The sequence below is a fragment of the Natator depressus genome, chromosome 21 (genome assembly GCF_965152275.1).
Source record: "Natator depressus isolate rNatDep1 chromosome 21, rNatDep2.hap1, whole genome shotgun sequence".
In the NCBI taxonomy this organism is placed as follows: domain Eukaryota; kingdom Metazoa; phylum Chordata; order Testudines; family Cheloniidae; genus Natator; species Natator depressus.
Window position 1 is genome coordinate 6093142 of NC_134254.1, and position 22853 is coordinate 6115994.

The following is a 22853-nucleotide window of genomic DNA, read 5'->3' on the forward strand; positions in this document are numbered from 1 at the left end:
GGAAGTGTAAAAGTTGGATCGACTCCCAGCCAGTCCTCTAGGTTTGACAGCATTGCTTCAATGGGTGATCTGTTTGAATTAATTTAAAATAGACATAAGCCCAAACTGCAAAGTTTGGATCTGAACTTGGCCCAAAGTTTAGAGGATGCTGATTCACATGGAGGATGCTGATTCAGCCCAGATCCAAACTCTCCCGAAAGTCAGATCCAGGGCTTGAAACAAACCTCTCTCCTTGTTTAAAGCCTGTGCTACGACAATGGTAGATCTAGGGAGCTGGTTTAGGTGAGCCTTAGCTGGACTGGATCTCAGCATTTGTGGGGAGAAACAGGGGGAGAGGGAGGCTGTGCACAGATTAAAAAAACCTTACCAAAGTAATGGTTTCTTAAGGCACGTGGATTTTTTTCGAGCGCTGTCTTTGTAAAGTCCTGCAATTTTCACTACAAAGTTTTTTGTCTGTCACCAGAGCAGAGCTAAAGACTAGTAACTTAAAGGACTTTGGATTAAATTGCCCATCCACATGACATCTGTCCAAGGATATTGTGGACTAACAGACCGTTTGGCCCTTCTACTGAAATCATGCGCAAGGGACAGGGGCTGTTCATGAAGTGAGGTGATGCTTCAAGGTATTCCCCAGCCCAGCCCAGTCCTGGAGCAGAAAACAGCCTTCTCTTAAAGGAGGTGCTAAACAACAGGGCTATGTCTGAGTGAGGAAACAAAGGTGAGGTCAGGGAACAACATCCAAGGGAGAATGAACTTGGCACCAGGGAACAGCTTTGCAATCAATGTAAGCCTCTGAAAGATTAGCGTTTAAATGAACACTGCCCTGGGATTTCACCTCTGGGAGTACAGAAGTTCTCCAACTGCTCTTCAACTTTATTACTAAGCAAATTTTCTGTTGTCGTGATAGAAATAGGGGCTCAAGAGAGACAGTGCTGAAAAACAGCAGTGGCTTCGACTTTATACATCATAAAAAAGCAAAAAAAGAACATGCTCATTTTTTAAAACATATTTTACTTGTCACCTTAAAAAGATAGCCTTAAATATAGGCTTCACTAACAGATCATGTGGCCTTATTAGCCACTGAGTCCTGGTCTACACTAGACTTGATTTCCTAAACGTTTGCACCATTGCTAATACTGGTACAATCATTGAATCTTGGCCAACAGTAGGATTCCTAGTGCAGGCAAGGCACTGCCAGCATTTCCCCCTTAAGACCAGGTGTTTTGAATGCCTCCTTGAAGGAAAAGTCTTTTCTGTAAGTGGAAATTTTTCAGTCTCCAGCACCCATTGCTGAGTAGAACTCTGCTCATCCAAGGTTTTCCTTTGTTAATCAAGAGAAAACGACTTGGAAGCCTTTGTTTTGGAACCTCCTCCTTTTCCACAGTTGTACAGCATTTGCAAACAGACAGAAGGAAAGAAATTAAAGAAAACAATAGGTCCCGTGAAATCCCAAACATTCACAGCTTCCCTTTAATTTAGATTGGTACTCAGTATTAAACGGGACTTTTGTTTTCTGTGGGAGTGGAGATGGAGAATAATATTTCATCCCTGAGAGGCTGGCGACACAAGAACTAAGTGCTTCGTGCATATCACATGGAACTATAGAGCCTGCTGAAGACAAAACATTTCCAAGGAATGGAAGTTACTTTGGACCATGGGTCAGTATAACTAAGTGTAGTCTTGGACCAGTGCCAGAACCATAGTACTGATGGACTGAAGGATCAGTGACTGTTTTAAAGTCTGATATCATATACAATTCAGGCTAGAAATTGTATCCCCCCCCCCCCCCAGTGGAATATGGCAATCAGCTATCCAGGTGTATATATAGCATGCTTATAGACCTAGTAAGTGATAGATTTTTCAAGTCACAGCATCATGATTATGATCTTACTAATTCCCCATCTCTATCCATTCCAACATTCATGTAGCAGCTATCATCTTTTGAATCATGAGATCTAGAAACTAATGCTCGACCATCTTCAGACCTTAGAACTTCGTTTACATGGTATTCAGCATTACTCACACTTCTGCATAGTGGCTGCTAAAATCATGGTGTCAAAGGCAGAGGTGAGAAACAAGGTAGTGTGATAGAGTCGGGCTGGATGGCTACAGGAGAGTAATAGAAGGCAGATATATTAGCCCCAGGTTAAGTCGGTCCCTTTTCCCTGGGTAAGGTAACAGGGAAGGTTCCAGAACAATCAGGAACCTTCTGGAGACAATTAAGACAGACAGGCTGATTAGAACACCTGCAGCCAATCAAGAAGCTGCTAGAATCAATTAAGGAAGGCTAATCAGGGCACCTGGGTTTTAAAAAGGAGCTCACTTCAGTTTGTGGTGCACAGGTAAGGAGCTGGGAGCAAGCGGCGCTAGGAGCTGAGACCGCATACTGTTGGAGGACTGAGGAGTACAAGCATTATCAGACACCAGGGGGAAGGTCCTATGGTGAGGATAAAAAGGGTGTTGGGAGGAGGCCATGGGGAAGTAGCCCAAGGAGTTGTAGCTGTCGCACAGCTGCTCCAGGAGGCACTCTAGACAGCTGCATTCCACAGGGCCCTGGGCTGGAACCTGGAATAGAGGGTGGGCCCAGGTTCCCCCCAAACCTCCCAACTCCTGGTCAGACACAGGAGGAGTCGACCTGGACTGTGGGTTCATGAGAACGGCCAAACTGAGGGCTGCCATGAAGCTCCAAGGCCAGCAAATCCGCCAGTAAGTGCAAGACCCACCAAGGTAGAGGAGGAATTTATCACAGTAGACGGTAGAGGAGGAGGAATTTATCACAGTAGACATTAGAATTATGACATTTTGAAGTCTAGTTTATGACCTATCAGGGCTAGAAACTGACAAAAGCTGAATTTCTACCAGGAAAATTGGGTTCCATAGTTCTTCACATGTGCAGCTGCACTGGTGGTCACAATGATAGAAGATTTAGTCTAGACAAGCCTCCTGAAGCATGACTGCATCATCTAACCCTACACAGGGCAAGGACAGATGACACAGTGGTAAAATACCATCTGCATACTCCCTGTGTCTACACAAGTCTCCACTGGTGGAGAATGATGTGTCTTAGCTTTCCAGGTGCAGACAAGACTGCTGAGTAGGTCAGTGCAACCAGGGTGAGAAATCAAAGAGATGCGATTCCCAATTTCCAATGAAAAACATTTAAAAGGACAAAATATCACTATGATTATTATTTAATAAAATCCATTTTGGTTTAACGCTATTTAATAGGGTATTCATCAGACAAAATATCTTACCAAATCCACCCAAAAACCTGCATTCTCCTCCCCTTAAAATTAGTAACGTCTGAAGACCCAAAATTATGTTTCTCTGTAAATTGCTGATTCAAATCAATATCTTAAGAAAGCCTTCCTGACACTGCTCTTGCTCGTTGTAAATTCAAAGAATTTCGAGCATTGACATATATCCTTGCTTTCCAACCCGCCTTCCAAGCATTCCAGTTATGAACATCTGCTGTTTACAAATGCTCAGCCTGAAGACTGCCAGGCTTATTCTGCATCCTCTACTTCAATGCATAGGCTGCCAGAAAGTCATCTGAATTTCATGCTGGCATGTCCTGGCCATTCCTCTATTCCGCAGTTGACAATTGATACTCGGCATCCTACTTCCCAAGGTTATCCTGGTTCTCTAAAGCTATTTTATAATCCTGTCTTAAAATAGTCTGTAGTCTTATATTTGCTTAGTCTTTTTTTTAATTTCTCCCTTTAAGAAAATCATGGAACATTTGCAATGCTATTTATATATTCTTCATGGTATTTGCTACTGTGGATGAACGGGCAGATCAAATCACAGAAGATCCAGAATCTTGATTGTTAGACTGAAAGGTGTGGGCTGAGGGTCTGAGAACTCCTACGGTGGTTGGATGAACCCTCAGTAGCTGGTAGAAGCGACACTCCGTGTTTTGTCATGCTTCTTTTAAGGAACCTCAAGACTGAAGGTCAGTCACAGCAACATCTGCTGCAATGCACGCATCTAGCAAGGGGTACTAAAAAAAGTGCTCACCAAATAAGTACCTCCGATACCAATATTCTCACTGTTCAGTCTTCTCTACCTGAAAGTCCCCTTTAAAAAAAAAAAAAAAAAAGGTCGAAGTTGATAGCTCCAGGAGATATGGCCTAGTGGTTAAAAGCAAGTGAAATCCAAGTTCTCATTCTGTCATCAACTCATGTGCCATCTTGGTTAAGTCAATATGTGCCTCGGTTTCCCAAGCTGTAAAATGGGGACAGCAGTCACCCACCTTGGTAAACCACTCAGATGCTCCAGCGAAGGTCGTTATATAATATTGTGCAAACACATACACAACCCGTTTCAACCCACCATTATCTATTCATAACTATTGTCGGCAGCCAGTAGTCTAGGTTTCAAAATATCCCCTAAAAGGAAGGGTGCAGCTGCCGTAAACCCAAGCTCTTGATGAGGCCATGCCTAACAAAAATAAACCCAACACAGAAACACAACACAACACACACAAGTCTGCACCTCACAGTGCCCATGTCTACTGCTCTGTTTTCATACAGCAGAGAGTGTGGTGGCCAACTCATTTCAATTTCAAGGCTGAAACTTGGGGCCTGCTGCTCTTAACAGTATTCCATTACGTGAACCCATGTACAGTAACTTGGCAATTACATGGTAGCTTTTGATTATGAAACTTCATGCAAATTATAGGGTAACTGCCTGACAAATTTCCTCCTCTAGAAGTTTGTTAGGCCATCTAAAAATTGCCAGTGACAACTGCAAGTGACATGGTAACCTGCCATTGAACAACATGGCATCTTGTGACATAATTACCGTGTTATATGAAGGAACGTGTTATTATTGTGTATATTTAGGTTTCTGGCCTCTCAATTACAGAGTTGCCACATGGTTGTGTGTTCTGGAAAGTCATTTTGCAATTCCATGGAAATCCACCAGGACAGAAGTCTGACAGTTGGATTTGCTCAGATAGTCTTTTAGGAAGGTTTAGGTTTGAACAGGACTTGAAACATCTGTAAAAAAAAACCAGAACTTTTGGCTTAATTCCATCTCCACAGTTTAGAAGAGAATAGTGTTTGTGACAGTTAATTATGCTTTCAACGCAACCACAACTAGCAAGGCTGTAACCACAAAGCAGTCACTCAAACGGCTGAATCACAACAACACTCCATTAAATATTAACTACAGGTGTATTCAGTGCTTGAAACACAGCATGAAAGGGGCCTTCTCGGAGGGAAGACGACAACATCTGTCTCTCATGAACAACACTCATTCAAGGTTCTGCCTCATTTAGATTTACCATTTTTCTAAATTTGTCCAACAGGACAGACTCCTCCCCCATGACATAAGGACGTGTATATCACATATTGCTATTGAATGATGTGCAATGTAACATGGCAGTGCTGCAACAAAATATGGCTACATGGAGACATTTCACTCTTGACCCTGGAAGCACTGCTTGTACAAAGCGAGACTACACAGATGGCACAAATAGCAGAATTCAGTCCATTCAAAACACCACCGGTAAAGCTGCATCTTCTTTGCAGCTCTGATCAATTCTCCACATTCAAACTCTTGTATGGATTTCCCCTTGCCGACTCCACTAGTCTCATGTTTCTGCCCTCCCTTCAAGGCCCACTCCTGTTATTGTTGTTTCTTTTAACTCTCCATATCAATTCCTTTGTGAGCCTGTCTGCTTTCTAGTGTCTTCCTTGGTAGCCTTCTTCCATTCTCATTTTCACATCTTCTTCCATGCTGCCCTGTACATCCACAGCAGCCTCCTCCTCCCAATGCATCAGGAATGCTTCTTCAAAATACTTCTGTGAAGCCTTTCAAAAATAATTTCTTTAACATTTCTATATCATGTTAAACTTATTCCCTTATCTGAAAAACAATGGGCATCTCATCCATGTAGTCTACGTCTAATTAAGACGATAAGGTTTGGGCAGGAAGTGCATCTCAAGCTTTTAAAGATGCAAGCATCCTCCTGGGCCTCAAAAGAATAACAGTTGGTAAGTGGCTAACCTAAACCCATATTCCCCTCCCTCTTAACCATATACAAGGACTAGGACACCACGTGCCCAGTAGTTACAGCAAAGGATTGGGATCCAAGTCCCGGCTGCTAATCCACACACAGCCAAATGAGTCACTATGGTATGTGACCTCAGAGAAGTCATTTCAGTTCACTGTGCCTCACCCAGCCAACCTAAGGAATAGTGTAAAAATGCCAGGCCCCACTGAAAGCCATAAGTTGCATCTGTACATAACTTTATGCAAAACCAAAATTGGTTAATTTTAAAGTGAGTTGATTTGAAGACAAAGATGCTGTGTCTGAGGAGAGACTTGAGGCTTTTTTCTAGCCATGTTACTCCCTGACCCTACTACCATCATTGAAAATCCGAGCTCCTTGCTTTCCTTCACATTGCACAATTCTAACTAGGACATCCCACAGCAAGAGACCATGCTTTCAATACTAACTTCTTTCCTGATTCTGCTGTGCACTGTTGACTAGTTTGAGAGTGACTGCAGTTCAGTGGTAGGTTAAGCTATTACAGTATGTCTTGGTCTAAATCATGTAGACCTTAAAATAGATAAAGCTAACATGTGAGCTTTGCAAGGACCAGGAATGACTGTAGGATTTAGTCTCTGGAGTTCCAAGTGCTTTGGGATGCTACCCCAGTATGAGGTACTCTAGCCACGCCCCATCCCATCCAATCATCTACTAGCCCTGAACATGGTACCTTTGTGCATTAACCAGCTAAGTGACCGAGCCTGCAGGATCAATAATTTGCTTACTTCCTTAGGTAGTATTTTGAAGTATTGCTTGCATTAACATCGACAAGATGTAATGATGGCCAACCAAACTATACAGGGAACTACCCAGAACAGGTTGTTTCAAAACCATTTTCACTGTTGTGGCCAGAAAACCATCCATATCTAGATTATCCTCACTGGAGGAGTAAGGGGAAAAATAACCCAAAATCTGATGAAATTTTTGCCCTGAAGACTGCAAATACAGGTTCCAACAAACTACCAGAAAGAGCACAAGTTCCAAAAAGCCAGAAGGCTTCCGCCTGAAAATGCTCTGCTCCGGCCTGGAAAAGTCAGTGTGAGAGAAGGAATGACCAACAGGATTCCTACAGCCAGCCTTAATCATGGCTACAGGATGTGACGTGAAAAGCTAAACTAAAGGTTTTCGAGAACACCTTGAATTGCAGCTGGAAGAGGATGGGCACTCAGTACAAAAACACGTGAAGGTGTTATGTGCTAATAATGGCCTATCCAACTCAGACTGGCTGCATTCTGCACTAGCTGGGGCATTTTAATCCTTCTGTTGCCAGGCAAAATGGCTCTTTATTTTTGAAGAGTTATTAGAAATATAAAATTAGGCTCTTTAAGAAAAGATCACATACATTGAACCCACCTTCTGCAATACTCTGCCTAATACCTTTGAATAACAAACAGTGCAGCATCATTTAGGACCCTGCTGGATTTTTATCAATCACTCCCATACTAAAGAGCCAATCAAAGACTCAAACAAGAGGATAGCAATGTACACCCTTCCAACATTAGATTGTTAATGCAAGAGCATTTCCTTTGGGAGGCTTTATACCATCATTTAATATAAATTCATCTTCTCAAATTTCATTGGCAAAACAAGAACAGTCCAATCAGGATGTAGCAGAATTAATTACCATTCAAGAAATGACTTTAGCCCATTTTTAGTCGTGTCTGCAGAAAGCACACGTTTTTCAGTTCCACAGAAGTTTTTACTGCTACTGGAAAGAAGGACAGCAAAAATCTTCAAGGCACAATTATGGTTCTATAAATACATAGAAGAATTCTCTGGCAACCTCTGTTTAATAGCTCTGCTTAGAGGTCAGACTTTGTGGGTGATATAATGCAGTGTGTGTTTTAATGAGGATGTTTGCATTAAATATCAGTTTGGCCGAGAACAAAAGGTGAGTTACATCAAAACTGTATTAAAAAAAGGAAGTCAAAGGGTGATTATTTAATGGCTTCCAGAGAAAGCTTTCTAGTATAAAAAGGAAAAATGCTGGTGTCCCCAAATACAGCAATTAAGAAAGCCCAATAGAAAGATATAATGCTGTGATCCAACCTTGGCTAGAATTTAAACGAACTCTATTTTGGGGGGAAGCAGATCCAGATGGATCCCTTCAGCAAAAAAAAAAAAAAAGGCTGATCTGTCCAAAACTGAAGCGATTCATATCCCAAGGCTCCTTCTGCCTGTAGTTGCCACCACAGCTGCTGTCTTGACAACAAGACATGACAAGCTTTGTGCATGTTGGGATATCAGCTGCAGCAGCACCATGCAAGAAAGCCAGGATAAGGGACTCCCTTGTTCTGATGATCTGGCCACAAGATGGTCTCCAAATTTGAAGCTGCTCTGCATTCTCTGCATTGTATTAGCTTGTGCGCACACTCCCACCAGCATTCCAGCACTATGCATATATATATACTCTAGCCTAAATAATGGTTAATAAGATGAATGGACACTCTTGTCTGAGGGCAGAAAGGAAAATATCAGTGGTTTGTCACATCAAACAAAGTTCAGCACATGCTGGGTAATCCCACTCAAGCATCAAACTCATCACAACATGGGGGGGGGGGGGGGGAGAGGTAGCAGCCAACAAAACATTCAGGGCACCAGAACGTGATGTTTTAATTAAGTGGGAATAGTAAAAACCCTGGTCTAAAAACAGGAGCTGCACTAGAGAAGCAACTAAAATCATCTGGTCAGAACTGTATTGGATTGTCCTGTTTTGCACGTTGTCTCCAACTACCAACTCTCCAGGTAGGGACTCACTTGTTTGGGGCACTTCTCCCATCATGTAACACCCTACACACCCAATGAATTTATATAAATGAATCATCTTCTCTGGTTTCCTCCCACTTCATTGTGTTATCATCATGGTAGAATCCAAGAAGCCAAACGTCTTTTACAGACTGACCTGAATCATATGAAAGATCGATTGGAGAATCATACTTTTATCTGACAAATCTTCTAGCTGAAGGATTTTTTTAACTTGCCATCACCTTAGTATCTAGGTACCACACACAAAGATTTGGATCTCCTCCCCCCATCCAAATGTACCATTAACTCCACCTTGCCATCATTTATGCTACTTCCTTCCTGAGGCCAGGATCAAAAGTGATGGCATTACAGAAGTAAGGGTTTTCTTAGGAGTATACTAACCCTCCCCCCCACCCCCCAGAACAGAGGAGTTTTACTTAATGGATTTTTAACTAAAAAGAGATATATAGCAAACAATAAATCCATAATATTAGAAAAAAGTATTCCCTTAATAGCCAAGATAAAAGCCAAACATATCTAGAGAAGAGCTCCGATTGTGCCCTCCACTTTACATGTGTGTCAGCTCCCTCGTTAAGTTATTCTCTGTTTACCACAATACACCATTCCATTCCCCCTTGGAGTTACACTCCACCAGCAATAGTTGTGCTAATCCAGCTAACACCACATAAAAGGGAAACTACTTTTTTCAAACACACACCTGGGTCACTTGGGAGAAAAAGTATTTTCCTTTTAAGTTCCTAACAAAGGGACATGGTGCCCCATTCCCTCCCCTCCCACCCCCAACACGCAAGGTATCAGCTCTCTCCTCCCATCCCCATCCCCATGCCCATGCCCAGCCTCCAGAAGAAACTTTGCAAAACTCTACTTGAATTGCTGGTCTTTAGTGCTCCTTGTTTTAGCCAGGAATCTCTCAGCCAACTTCTCCAAGTTCCTTGAGTAATCCATCTCGATCTCTGCCTTCTTGCGAAAGAAATCCTGCAAGTCCTGAAGTAGCTGGACCCGAAGCTCGCACTGTTGGTCGAGGCATTTCAGCTGCTCAATGAGTTGCGTGCGAATCTCTGAGCAAGGAGAGAACAAAATGAAATACCAAGTGTTAAACAGAAGCCCAACAAAGGAAAACCAAAATGATAAAAGTTACCTAGTAATTGAAGGTTAAAATAGCTCTCCCTCCCCACCAAGAGATCACCAAAAGCACCTAATTAACTGTATCCACAGTTAGAAAATGGTTACAATTACCTTTAGGTGACTATGGCCACAGGATGTGAGTAGGGCAACCAGGAACCCAATATTGTACACTTACGAACAAAGCTCTACTGCTGAAAATGTCATCACTCTTAAGTGTCAAGGGCATATCTGGCATTAAGAAATGGTCACTTCCCAAAAATGTCCTGAATCTCAACCTGGATAAGGACCGCAAAACTGCAAGCTCTCCCCTTCTCCTGTACCTCAAAAATCACTCCACAAAGTCTCTTGATCAAACTCCTTCATGGACTATTCCTGAGGAAAACCAAAGGAGCTGTGTGCGTTTTGGGTATTCCCAAAAGACACCAATTTGGGATTAATTCAGTTAAGTGCAGTTAATGTGCAACCTCCATTATTAACACAGCACCACCAAACTGATAAAACCCCTGTTTGGAGGAGCCAGACAGCATTTCCACTTGGACAAAGCCTCCAAAAGTAACACTTTTTCTTCTAAAAAAGGATCTCTCCAAGTGATGTGTGTGTACATGTGTGCCATGCATAAGCATTTTCAGGTACAAGTGTTCTTTAATGCCGTTTATGAAGCAGAATTATTAGCAGCAATACCCATTTGCATTTATATGGCATATTTCATTTAAGATTTTCAAGGCATTTTACAAATGTGAAATCAGCCCCTGAAGCCTTTGGAGATGGGTTGTTAATCTCATTTTCCTGATGGAGAAAAAGAGACACAGAATGGTTAATGAGTAGCCCACATTCACACAGTGAATCAGCGTGAAGCAGAGATGTCAGAGTCCCCTGCTTTAAAAAAAAAAATATATATATCAGAATTGGCGGTTACTGAGTTACTAGGAGAATATTTAGCTTCCAACTCTAGCAATTAACACAACAAGAAAAAATAATAAAATATGTACTTTCATCTGAGGATCTCTGGGTGCTCCAACATTAATTAGAGCTGCCTATCATCACTGGTGATTTGCTGCTGCTGCTGCTTAAGTGTTGAAAAAACATGTTGTTCCAGGACTGAATTTAAACAGCAGCGTAACTTAACAAATGAAGTACTTAACATTCAGGTCTTCTTCTACATGCACAGCTTTGTTTATGCCTGTAGATTGCATGGATGCAAAGCTTTAGGATAATGGTCTTATTTGGGGTTGTCATAAATAGAAAGGGAAGGGTAAACCCCTTTAAAATCCCTCCTGGCCAGAGGAAATCTCCTCTCACCTGTAAAGGGTTAAGAAGCTAAAGGTAACCTCGCTGGCACCTGACCAAAATGACCAATGAGGAGACAAGATACTTTCAAAAGCTGGTAGGAGGGAGAGAAACAAAGGGTTTGTGTGTCTGTCTACATTTTGTCTTTGCCGGGGATAGACCAGGAATGAAGCCTTAGAACTTTTAGTAAGTAATCTAGCTAGGTATGTGTTAGATTATGATTTCTTTAAATGGCTGAGAAAAGAATTGTGCTGAACAGAATAACTATTTCTGTCTGTGTATCTTTTTTGTAACTTAAGGTTTTTGCCTAGAGGGGTTCTCTATGTTTTGAATCTAATTACCCTGTAAGGTATTTACCATCCTGATTTTACAGGGGGGATTTCTTATTTCTAATTCTATTTTTATTAAAAGTCTTCTTGTAAGAAAACTGAATGCTTTTTCATTGTTCTCAGATCCAGGGGTTTGGGTCTGTGGTCACCTATGCAAATTGGTGAGGCTTTTTATCCAACATTTCCCAGGAAAGGGAGGGTGCAAGTGTTGGGAGGATTGTTCATTGTTCTTAAGATCCAAGGGTCTGGGTCTGTAGTCACCTAGGCAAATTGGTGAGGCTTTTTACCAAACCTTGTCTAGGAAGTAGGGTGCAAGGTTTTTGGGAAGTATTTTGGGGGGAAAGACGTGTCCAAACAGCTCTTCCCCAGTAACCAGTATTTGTTTGGTGGTGGTAGCGGCCAATCCAAGGACAAAAGGGTGGAATATTTTGTACCTTGGGGAAGTTTTGACCTAAGCTGGTAAAGATAAGCTTAGGAGGTTTTTCATGCAGGTCCCCACATCTGTACCCTAGAGTTCAGAATGGGGGAGGAACCTTGACAGGGGTTGTGGTTGGAAAGTACTTATTCCTAGAATGATCCATTTGAAAAACATAACAGACACTCAAGAAAACTAACAAGACCATTTTTCATGGCAGTACATACGGACATTAATAAACTTAAACATTAGAGCAACCAGCTAACAACCAGCTTTGCTTGCCTCCTTGAGCACATCTGTCCTCTTGTCACTGACAAATATACCAGGATCCACTCTGACCAATTTACCCTGCCAATGCACCACAAAGAGCAGCAGGGCAGTGTGAACAAGAAACAGTTCCATGGAGTTCAGTGATAACTCTCAACCAAAGTGATCGTGCACCTTTATTTGGGGGGTGGGGTAGAGGGAGAAAGGGGGAGCAGTGGTAAGGGATTTTGTTTCAGGTTTTTGTTTTTTTCCCCCCCAAAATCAGGATATTAGTTAATTTTTTCTTCAAGTTATGTGATAACTTAAGGCTCTCAAATTTGAGCTGACTTTTGTAAGAGAGAGAGTTTAAATTGGAAGACTTGCTTTCCCGACAGTATACCATCCAAGGCAGTTTGGAACATACAGTTCAAGGGGAAGGTAAAGCGTGTGATTCCCCATAGCTCCCCCTCCCGCCCAGCTGCCCTAACTGCTACATGAGGGCAAACCTGGTCAACTGTAACTTTTTTCTGGTTGGAGAACTCATGCATCTTGAATCCCTCTGTCAGGGAAAATAAAATTACATGCAAATATGCAAACTTATAGTCGTGTGCATTTATTTGCCATCAAAACTCTGAGCCACATTCATTCCTTCAGGCAGAGGGAAGTGTCAATTACACCTCCTTCTCCTAGTGTGGCCTGCTACAAAACACAGGGTGGGGTTCACACTCTGGGAAAGGTACCACTGCCATCTGTTCTCTAGTCAGGGTTAGATTCCATTTCCATCAGGGGCTCCATAGAAGCCAAGCCAGGGGTCACTACAATGGACAGGCACACTGTTCTTTTAAGTGCACACTGATCATGATCCATGGGCTTCTTGAAAAGGGCCAATGAAACCATTCATGTTGCCAACTGTGGAGTACCCTACGTAGGCAATGTTAAGAAAAACAAAAACACATCCTACATGTTATATCTCTTGCAAATTTGTGATACCCTGCTGCACATTCATTTCCACATGATAGTAATATTTCAGGATTTACAGGGGTTGGAGGAAGCAACACACTTAACAATAACACAAAATTTACTAGCAATTCTTTAATGGTTGATACTCAGTCTACGCTATATTTCTTCCCCATTCCGCTTTCTCCCCATTTACAAAAGCAGTAATGGATTTGCAAGGCTTTGTAGGCATGATGAGCTTATTAATGTGCTATGCAAATAAACCTCTTTTCCATCTGTGGCTTTGTCAGTAAGACTGATACAGGAATGAAGGTGAGCCAGCTATATATATACACACATACACACACACACACACACACACACACACACACCAGACTGAGGAGCAGACAGAGCATTCCATAAGGAATGTGCAGTAATTCAGTGTTTCCTTGGTGTAATGAATCAGTCTCCTCACCACTTAACCTGGTACTCATTTGGAAGTCTGCCATTCTGACACAGAACATCCTGCAAAGCCAACCCCATTAACGAATTTCTCCTCCTTCCACCCCCACCCCCCTCAAGTAAAACGGATTGTCACATACAGCCAGGTGGTGTTGCTATGTGGTAACTAAGGAAAGACTCCCATTGATTTCAGTGAACTTTACCTCAAGCTCTAAAGCTTTAACAGGGTAAAAAAATTGTAGCTAGCACACACACAGGTAACAGAGGCACCTGCGAAGTAGATTCTGATCTGTGCCCCAGTAAAAATGGCACACGCATCATGCATGCGGCAAGTCAGCGGCATGCAACGGGTCGTTAACAATTCCTACTACAGAAGTATGACTACTCACATCCCTATTAGAAAGTGGAGTAGAAAGTTGCGGGTTTTTTTTTTTTCCTGTTTGCTCCATTATTTATGTACCGGGGTCCTATGGACTGTAGCCCAGCTCCTGACAGGTCTGCTAGTGAACCATTGCTCCAGAGACTCAAGAGAGCACTGACAGTGGCTCGATTTTCCCCTCAAATTTTCTAATAGTGGTGGACGAAAAATATGTTTCTCTGGAATGTTTCCAGTTCCACGAGCAGGGCCAATTAGATAGGCAGAACTGCAAGGTCTCAATGCGTGGATGAAATATGGTGTTTGAAGGAGGAATTTAGGTTTATTAGGAACTGGACAACCTTTTTGGGAAAGGAAGAGTCTAGAGAGGAAGCTCCACCAAAACCAAAATGTAGAAAGACTGCTAGAACGTAAGGGCTGGGGAAAGACGACAGTGCGGAGGAGCACACAGTTCAGACAGACACATCCTTTATGGAGGGATTTATTGAAGGGGATACTCTATAGTCTAGCAAAGAGGAGATGACAGAAGTTGATAAAGTACAAGTAGGAACTGAAGAAAGGAAAGAAAAGGGAAAAAAGAGTCCCATTCAATTACACCACATGAAGGCAGACAGCCAAATATTGACAAATCTGATAAGTGCCTGTGTACAAATAACAGAGCAGGTCACACTGGTGGGAAGTGGCATTATACATGAAAGAAAGCAAAGTCAGATATAGTAAAAACCTTAAATGAATCAAACAATACCACAGAAGCTCTATGGATAGAAATTCCAAGCATTAATAAGGGTATAGCAGCGGGAATATAATACCAAGCACCTGACAGGTCCTAGACTCTGACTGAAATGCTCAGAGAGATTAAAGAAGCTACAAAAACACAAGACCCAATAATGATGGATACGGCTATGATTTAGAAATGGGTCTTTTTAGTAGAAGTCATGGACAGGTCACGGGTAATAAACAAAAATTCACGGTCCGTGACCTGTCCGTGATTTTTTACTAAAAATACCAGTGACTAAACCTTGGGAAGGGGCCCCTGCTAGGGGGAGAGGGCTCCATGACTTCCGCGACCTCCGTGACAGACGCTGAGCCGTAATAATGGGGGATTTCAACTAGTTCCCTACTGACTGGGTACATGTCACCTTAGGATGGGATGCAGAGAAAAAAAAATTTAATACACCATTAATGACTGCTTCTTGGAGCAGCTAGTTATGGAACGCACAAGGGGAGAGGCAGTTCTTCATTCAGTCTTCAGTGGTGCACAGGATTAGGTATAAGAGGTGAACATAGCTGAACTACTCAGTCATAGCGACCGTAATGGAATTAAATTTAACATCTTTGGAGGGGGAATAATTCTCAAGCAGCCCACCACAGCTGCATTTAACGTCAAAAAAGGCAACTGCACAGAAATGAGGAAGCTAGTTAAATGGAAACTAAAAGGAGCAGTCAGTCACCCGAGGAAAATGCCTGCAAGCTGCATGGAAACTTTTTAAAAAATACTATAATAGAGGCTCAAACGATATGCATACCCCAAATAAAAAAATACTAAGAGGACTCAAAAAATGCCACAATGGCTAGACAGAGTAAAATAGGCAGTGAGAGACAGAGACATCCTTTAACAATTGAAGGTGAAATCCTATTGAGGAAAACAGAAAGGAGCACAAGCATGTGGACACAGGTGATCTAGTGGATACAGTGTACGTTGACTTTCAGAAAGCCTTTGACAAGGTCCCTCACCAAAAGTTCTCAAGGAAAGTAGGCAGGCCTGGGATGAGAGGGATGGTTCCCCCATGGATCAATAACTGGTTAAAAGATAAGAAACAAAAGGGTAGGAATACAGGTTAAGTTTTCACAGTGGAGAGAGATAAATTGCAGGGTTTCCCCAAACACCTGTACAATACCACTGCTGTTCAACATATTCATAAAGGACCTGAGAAGAGTGGTATAACACCAAAGTGGCAAAGTTGGCAGATGATACAAAGTTACTCAAGACAGTTAAATCCCAAAGTGACTAGGAAGAGTTACAAAGGGATCTCACAGAACCGGGTCACTGTGCAACAAAACAGCAGACAAAGTGGTCTTGACAAACCCAAAGCAATGCACATTGGAAAACAATCCCAACTACACGTACACAATGGCGAGGTCTGAATTAGCTGTTACCACTCCAAGACCTTGGTCATCGTGGGTAGTTCGCCAACATCCGCTCACTGTGATGGACAGTCAGTCAAAAAGCTAGCAGTGTGAGGAACCTTTAGGAAAGGGATAGGTAATAGGACAGAAAATATAATGCCACTATATAAATCCATGGTATGCCTACACCTTGAATACTGCGTGCCGTTCTAGTTGCCCCCTCTCAAAAAAGACGTTAGAACTGAAAAAAATACAGAAAAAACGGCAACAAAAATTATTAGGGGTATGGAACAGCTTCCATATGAGGAGAGATTAGGAAGACCGCAACTGTTTAGCTCAGAAAAGAGAGACAACCCAAGGGGATAAGATAGAGGTCTATAAAATCATTGTGTGGAGAGTATGAATAGGGGAGTGTTATTTATCCCTTCAGGTAACACAGGAACCAGGGGTCACCCAAAGAATTTAACAGGCACCAGGTTTAAAACAAACATAAGGAAGCACTTCTTTACATACACACAGTCAACCTGTGGAACTCGTTGCCAGGGGATGTTGTGAAGACCAAAAGTATTACTAGGCTCAAAAAAGAATTAGTTAAGTTAATGGAGGATAGGTTCATCAATGGCTATTAGCCAAAATGGTCAGACGCAACGCCATGATCTGGGCGTCCCTAAGCCTTCAACTACCAGACGCTAGGACTGGACAGCGAGGGGTGGATCCCTCAGTAATTGCCCCGTTCTGTTCATTCCCTCTGAAGCATCTGACACTGGCCACTGTCAGAACACGAGATACTAGGCTAGATGGACCATTGGTCTGACCCAGTATGGCAATTGTTGTGTTATTATGTTCTTAAATATGCCTCCTGCTGTATAGCAACAGGTGTAAAACAATGCACAGGGCAGCCTTCTTGTTTCCCTCTAAGACAAGGGCAGGCAAACTTTTTGGCCTGAGGGCCACATCGGGTTTCAGAAATTGTAAGGAGGGCCAGTTAGGGGAGGCTGTGCCTCCCCAAATAGCCAGGCATGGCCCGGCCCCTGCCCTCTACCCAACCCCTCCCCCTGCTTCTCGCCCCCTGGGACTCCTGCCCCATCCAACCACCCCTTCTCCCTGAGCACCCCTGGAACCTCTGTTCCCTGCCCCCTGATTGCCCTGACCCCTATCCACACCCCCGGCCCCTGACCACCCCTGCCCTCTATCCAACCCTCCTCCCCCACTCCCTGCCTCCTTACCGTGCTGCCTGGAGCACCGGTGGCTGGCGGTACGGCTGCACCAGGAGAGGCAGCCATGCACTGTGCAGCACCGAGCGTGGGGTCAGGCTGGGCTCTGCAGCTGTGCTGCCCCAGGAGCTTGCAGCCCCGAGCATTGCTCCAGCAGCGCAGTGAGCTGAGGCTGCGGAGGAGGGGAAACAGCAGGGGAGGGGCCGGGGGCGAGCCTCCTGGGCCAGGAGCTCAGGGGCTGGGCACAACGGTCCTGCGGGCCATAGTTTGCCCACCTCCACTCTAAGATTAGCTCATGTAGCCACATGACAGCTAGTTTTCTCCATTAAACACTCTCAGCTGAATTACTGTCCCACACTCAGAGAGGCTATGATGGTCATTTGTCACAAAAGCTCATTTTATATTGTATGCATCAGATGATCAAAGCGGATTCAGTGTTTTCCCTTAAACTGATATGGAAGCGAAGTGCACAGCTCAGATTCAGCAACCACTTGCCTCATATCTACTTGCACATTTAGAGCTTGATTATCTGCATTAGGTTATCTTGAGGGGGAAGTCAGCTACTCCACTGGCACATGCAAGTGCAATCGCTGGTATTGGAAGCAATACTCAGGATGTGTCAAGGCAAGGTTGGGATTGGAGTGGAGTGGAAGACAAAGATATAGCTAAGAGCAGTAATGCAGTTGCTGCATTCCCTGCATTAGTTATTTCTTCCCACCTCTTGATACCCTATGATTGATTTCTTAGGAAAGTAGCTGTAAGGCAAACAACGATTCTGCACCAATAATATTCTTGTTTTAACTGCTCAGGAAATCACTTCCATAGCAAGTAGGAAAACCAAAACCAAAACCAAGCACGCACCAAAGCTCAGTTCAATGACTGCCTGATTCTGCCAGGCTTTGTAACTGGTTCACAAGCACCCTGAACGTGCATTGACCTCAGTACTTCACAGCACTGGGACCTACACCAGGGACAAAGGACTAAGATGCAGGAAGACTACAGAGGAAGAAAAGTCATGAACTTCAGTGTATGGGTCATTTGCAGAAAATTCAGCCCCCTATCCTGCTCTGTGCTGAGTGACCTCAACTCCCAAAGCCTTCAGTGGGAATGGAGGACACTCAGTGCTTTGCAGACTCAGGCCTTTTGATAGGCTCAACTTTTCATGGTTTGGTTCTGGACACAGGATTGAAATCCAAACATATTCAAATTCCAGGACTGTTTACACTGGGGGATGTGATGGGTGGCATGGGCACCCTCTTGACTTTCAAAGCTGACTGCAAAAAAGAACATTGCTCTCTCTCTGAAGAAGCTGGGTGCCAAATCAAAGAGGAAAAACTAAAAAAACAAAAGGTCTTATTTAATAAGTCTTATTAAAGAGACTTGCACACTGTCATTCTACAATCATTTAAAATCCAATGGTAAGTTAATTGAGCAAATGCTTCTCAAACTGCCTCACATGCACCTCGCCTGCTAAACACCAAGACTAATTGTAACCTTTCCGTTTAGCAAAATATGCTGCGTCAGGACTTTTTGTTGTAAATACATGCACTGTTTCTGTGAGAGGAAAAGTAACAGCTGATTGGGCTGCATGCACTGGGGAACAATAGGCTATTGAACACGAGTGCACCCAGTCTGCGAGCTTGAGCTGAAGCAAGGCAACCTTGATCATCAGTTATTTTATTTTTTAACCAGTACTTTGCTCTGGCCACAAATAAAATAAATTCAAGAATGCAGGAATTTCCTGAGGCTCACTCGGCTTTCTAGGATATGAAACATCTATTTGTTATCCCACCGCTTAAACATGCCTGAGGATTTTTTTCCAGACGTACTGTCAGAACATAGCAAGGCAACATGTGCTGTCAACTATATTACACTGGAGCTTTTGTGACATTGCAGTCGCAATACACTAATTTTGTTTTATTTCAGTTCACTGGTTTGGCATCCCTTAAGTTATACACCCCAAATACACATCTTTTTAAAAAATGCTTCATTCCTTTCCTATTTTAAAAATTAAAGCCCTAAGTAACCATTTGCTAATACCACTATTTGCTGCAAGCCAAGTCACAGAATCAGTATCATCCAGAATCTGTTTTCCTACAGACACTATTTTAAGGTCACACAGATGTTTAATCTCACCTCATCCATCACTGTGTGTTCTCAAACTTGGACAGTTTCCAGCCCCTATTACTACACTGCTGGGTTTTCAAGTTAGTAGCAGAGTGGCTTCTGAGGTATTTACCCATCTCGGTCTCTCCCAGCCTTTACATGATACCATGCTCTTTCTTGCTTTGGAGAGTATAAGGCAACCCCCCAGTCCCCCAAAGAATGATTGTATTAAATATGGAAACCCTCAGCCTATCCTCAGCCAAAGCAAGTGTTGCCTTGATTCTTGTACCTGTTTTTCCAACACTTCAATCGGACCAGCACTTTAAGGAGCTGCAATTTCAATGACCGCTTCTGTTGAGTTGGTCACTGCCGGGAAGTAATTGCTATTATTTGTCTGGCATTAAAGCTACAGAGGGCATTAGATCCACATAATAAATTGTTGCCATTCCACATTCAGCTGTTTCCAAAGGTGAATAAGCTTTATCCCCCTCTTTATAGATGGGGAACCTGGGGCCCAGTGAGAGGAAGAGACCTTCTCAGCGTCATGCAGAGTCAGTGGCAGAACCAGGACTTAGACCCCAAGTCTTCTTATTCCAAATACAGTGCCTTACACCAATACTGGAACAAGCTACGTCCCTCCCACAAACACGGCGTAGCCAATAAATACATACCCCGAAGTCTCCAAAGGTAGGAGGAGGAGGAAAAAAGAAAGGTTCCAGCTATTTACAATTCGATTAAATAGTAACGAGAGGAAAACAGTATGCCATTTAATCACTTCCAACATCATGTTATAAAGATCCTTAATTATAAAGGGCAGGGATGAAGAATAAAATATAAAATCTAGACAGCTGCCTAATTTTTCATCCCTTTCCTAGCCATCTTCAGTACTTCAACCTCAGCATTTGTAAGTAGCTTCAAGGACAGACCTTAACTGCCATCTGGCTTGTCCTGTAATTTGTGAATTAAGTTAGATAGCGAGGGAAAGCGTTGACACTGTACATTATGTTTTATTCATAAATTTATCATTTAGTAGATTCCATCTAACTACATAGCTTCCCCTCCCACTTTTTCTTGTTAATTCCCCACTGAATCCCATGTACAGATGCAGGCTGAACGAAAGGAAAACATGGAAAAGCAGCTGCTAAAAAGCAACTGCTAACTGTGCGTTGCCATTTTCCTATACAAGATAAAACAGGCTGCAAGTTCTTTTTTCATTTTGAAGAATAAAGGTAAAAGTTCAGCAATTCCTTCCTCAACCCTTAAGTCAAACATGTGAGTCAGAAATCATGTAGGATTGACAGATTCCCTCAGTCCACTTACAGTGCCAATCCGACTGGGGGAAAACTGACCTGTGTAATATGTACCATTTTCAAAAGCAAACCAATTTACTATATCCAGGTATTATTACGTAGATGAGCCAGACAACTCTCCTTCCCTCTATACAGTTAGCATTCTACTGTGCATACAATGTTAATGTTCCCGCCTGCTGTGCAAGGCACTGTTACTGGTGCATAACCATTCACAATCATGGTCATTCAGGTACAAACTCACCAGCCTTGGCTTTCTTCGGATTCCTTGGGTCAATCATTTGAGAGGCACATTTTAAGTACCACACAATTATTTTCGTGTTTTACTTCTGAAGAACCCTTAAAAATTAGGACTTCAACCGCTTGTGCTAACTGAAGTACAGAAATGTTAGCCCTGATGGCCTGACGATCCGCAGCTCTGGAAATAAAAGGAGTACTTGTGGCACCTTAGAGACTAACAAATTTATTTGAGCATAAGCTTTCGTGAGCTACAGCTCACCTCATCGGATGCATTCAGTGGAAAATACAGTGGGGAGATTTATATACACACAGAGAACAGGAAACAATGCGTGTTATCATACACGCTGTAAGGAGAGTGATCACTTAAGATGAGCTAATACCAGCAGGAGAGCGGGGGGAGGGGGGAAGGGGGACGGAAGAAAACCTTTTGTAGTGACAATCAAGGTGGGCCATTTCCAGCAGTTGACAAGAACATCCGAGGAACAGTGGGGGAGGGTGAGTGGTGGAAATAAAGATGTGGAAATAGTTTTACTTTGTGTAATGACCCATCCACTCCCAGTCTCTATTCAAGCCTAAGTTAATTGTATCCAGTTCGCAAATTAAATTCCAATTCAGCAGTCTCTCGTTGGAGTCTGTTTTTGAAGTCTTTTTGTTGTAATATTGAGACTTTTAGGTCTGTCATTGAGTGACCAGAGAGATCGAAGTGTTCGCCGACTGGTTTATGAATGTTATAATTCTTAACATCTGATTTGTGTCCATTGTTCTTTTACGTAGAGACTGTCCAGTCTGACCAATATACAAGGCAAAGGGGCATTGCTGGCACATGATGGCATATATCACATTGGTAGATGTGCAGGTGAACGAGCCTCTGATCATGTGGCTGATGTGATTAGGCCCTATGACCGTGTCCCCTGAATAGGTATGTGGACACAGCTGGCAACGGGCTTTGTTGCAAGGATAGGTTCCTGGGTTAGTGGTTCTGTTGTGCGGTTGCTGGTGAGTATTTGCTTCAGGTTGGGGGGCTGTTTGTAAGCAAGGACTGGCCTGTCTCCCAAGATCTGAGAGAGCAATGGGTCGTCCTTCAGGATAGGTTGTAGATCCTTGATGATGCGTTGGAGAGGTTTTAGTTGGGGGCTGAAGGTGACGGCTAGTGGCGTTCTGTTATTTTCTTGGTTGGGCCTGTCCTGTAGTAGGTGACTTATGGGTACTCTTCTGGCTCTGTCAATCTGTTTCTTCACTTACAACTGTAGTTGTAAGAATGCTTGAGAGAGATCTTGTAGGTGTTTGTCTGAGCGGTTGGAGCAAATGTGGTTTTATCATAGAGCTTGGCTGTAGACGATGGATCGTGTGGTGTGATCTGGGTGAAAGCTGGAGGCATGCAGGTAGGAATAGCGGTCAGTAGGTTTCCGGTATAGGGTGGTCTTTATGTGACCATCGCTTATTAACACCCTCATGTCCAGGAAGTGGATCTCTTGTGTGGACTGGTCCAGGCTGAGGTTGATGGTGGGATGGAAATTGTGAAATCATGGTGGAATTCCTCAAGGGCTTCTTTTCCATGGGTCCAGATGATGGAGATGTCATCAATATTGCGCAAATACAGTAGGGGCATTAGGAGACGAGAGACTGGGAGTGGATGGGTCATTACACAAAGTAAAACTATTCCCCCATGTTTATTTCCCCCCCCCCCACCCCGTTCCTCAGATATTCTTGTGAATTGCTGGAAATGGCCCACCTTGATTATCACGACAAAAGGTTCTCTTGCCCCCCCCACCCCCAGCTCTCCTGCTGGTATAAGCTCATCTTAAGAGATCACTCTCCTTACAGTATGTATAACAACACGCATTGTTTCCTGTTCT

General features: G+C 43.1%; 1 protein-coding gene across 3 annotated transcripts in view; it reads right to left on the minus strand.

The window, feature by feature from the left end:
- Positions 1-22853, minus strand: part of SRGAP2 (SLIT-ROBO Rho GTPase activating protein 2) — a 211219-nt gene that overhangs the window by 110792 nt on the left and 77574 nt on the right. For 2 of the 3 annotated variants that reach the window (XM_074936354.1, XM_074936353.1), the window contains exon 3: positions 9693-9885. In XM_074936354.1, the coding sequence (XP_074792455.1) occupies positions 9693-9885 (193 nt within the window). Of the gene's footprint in view, positions 1-9692; positions 9886-22853 lie in introns of those variants that run through there. The other variant, XM_074936355.1, reaches the window with a different exon arrangement.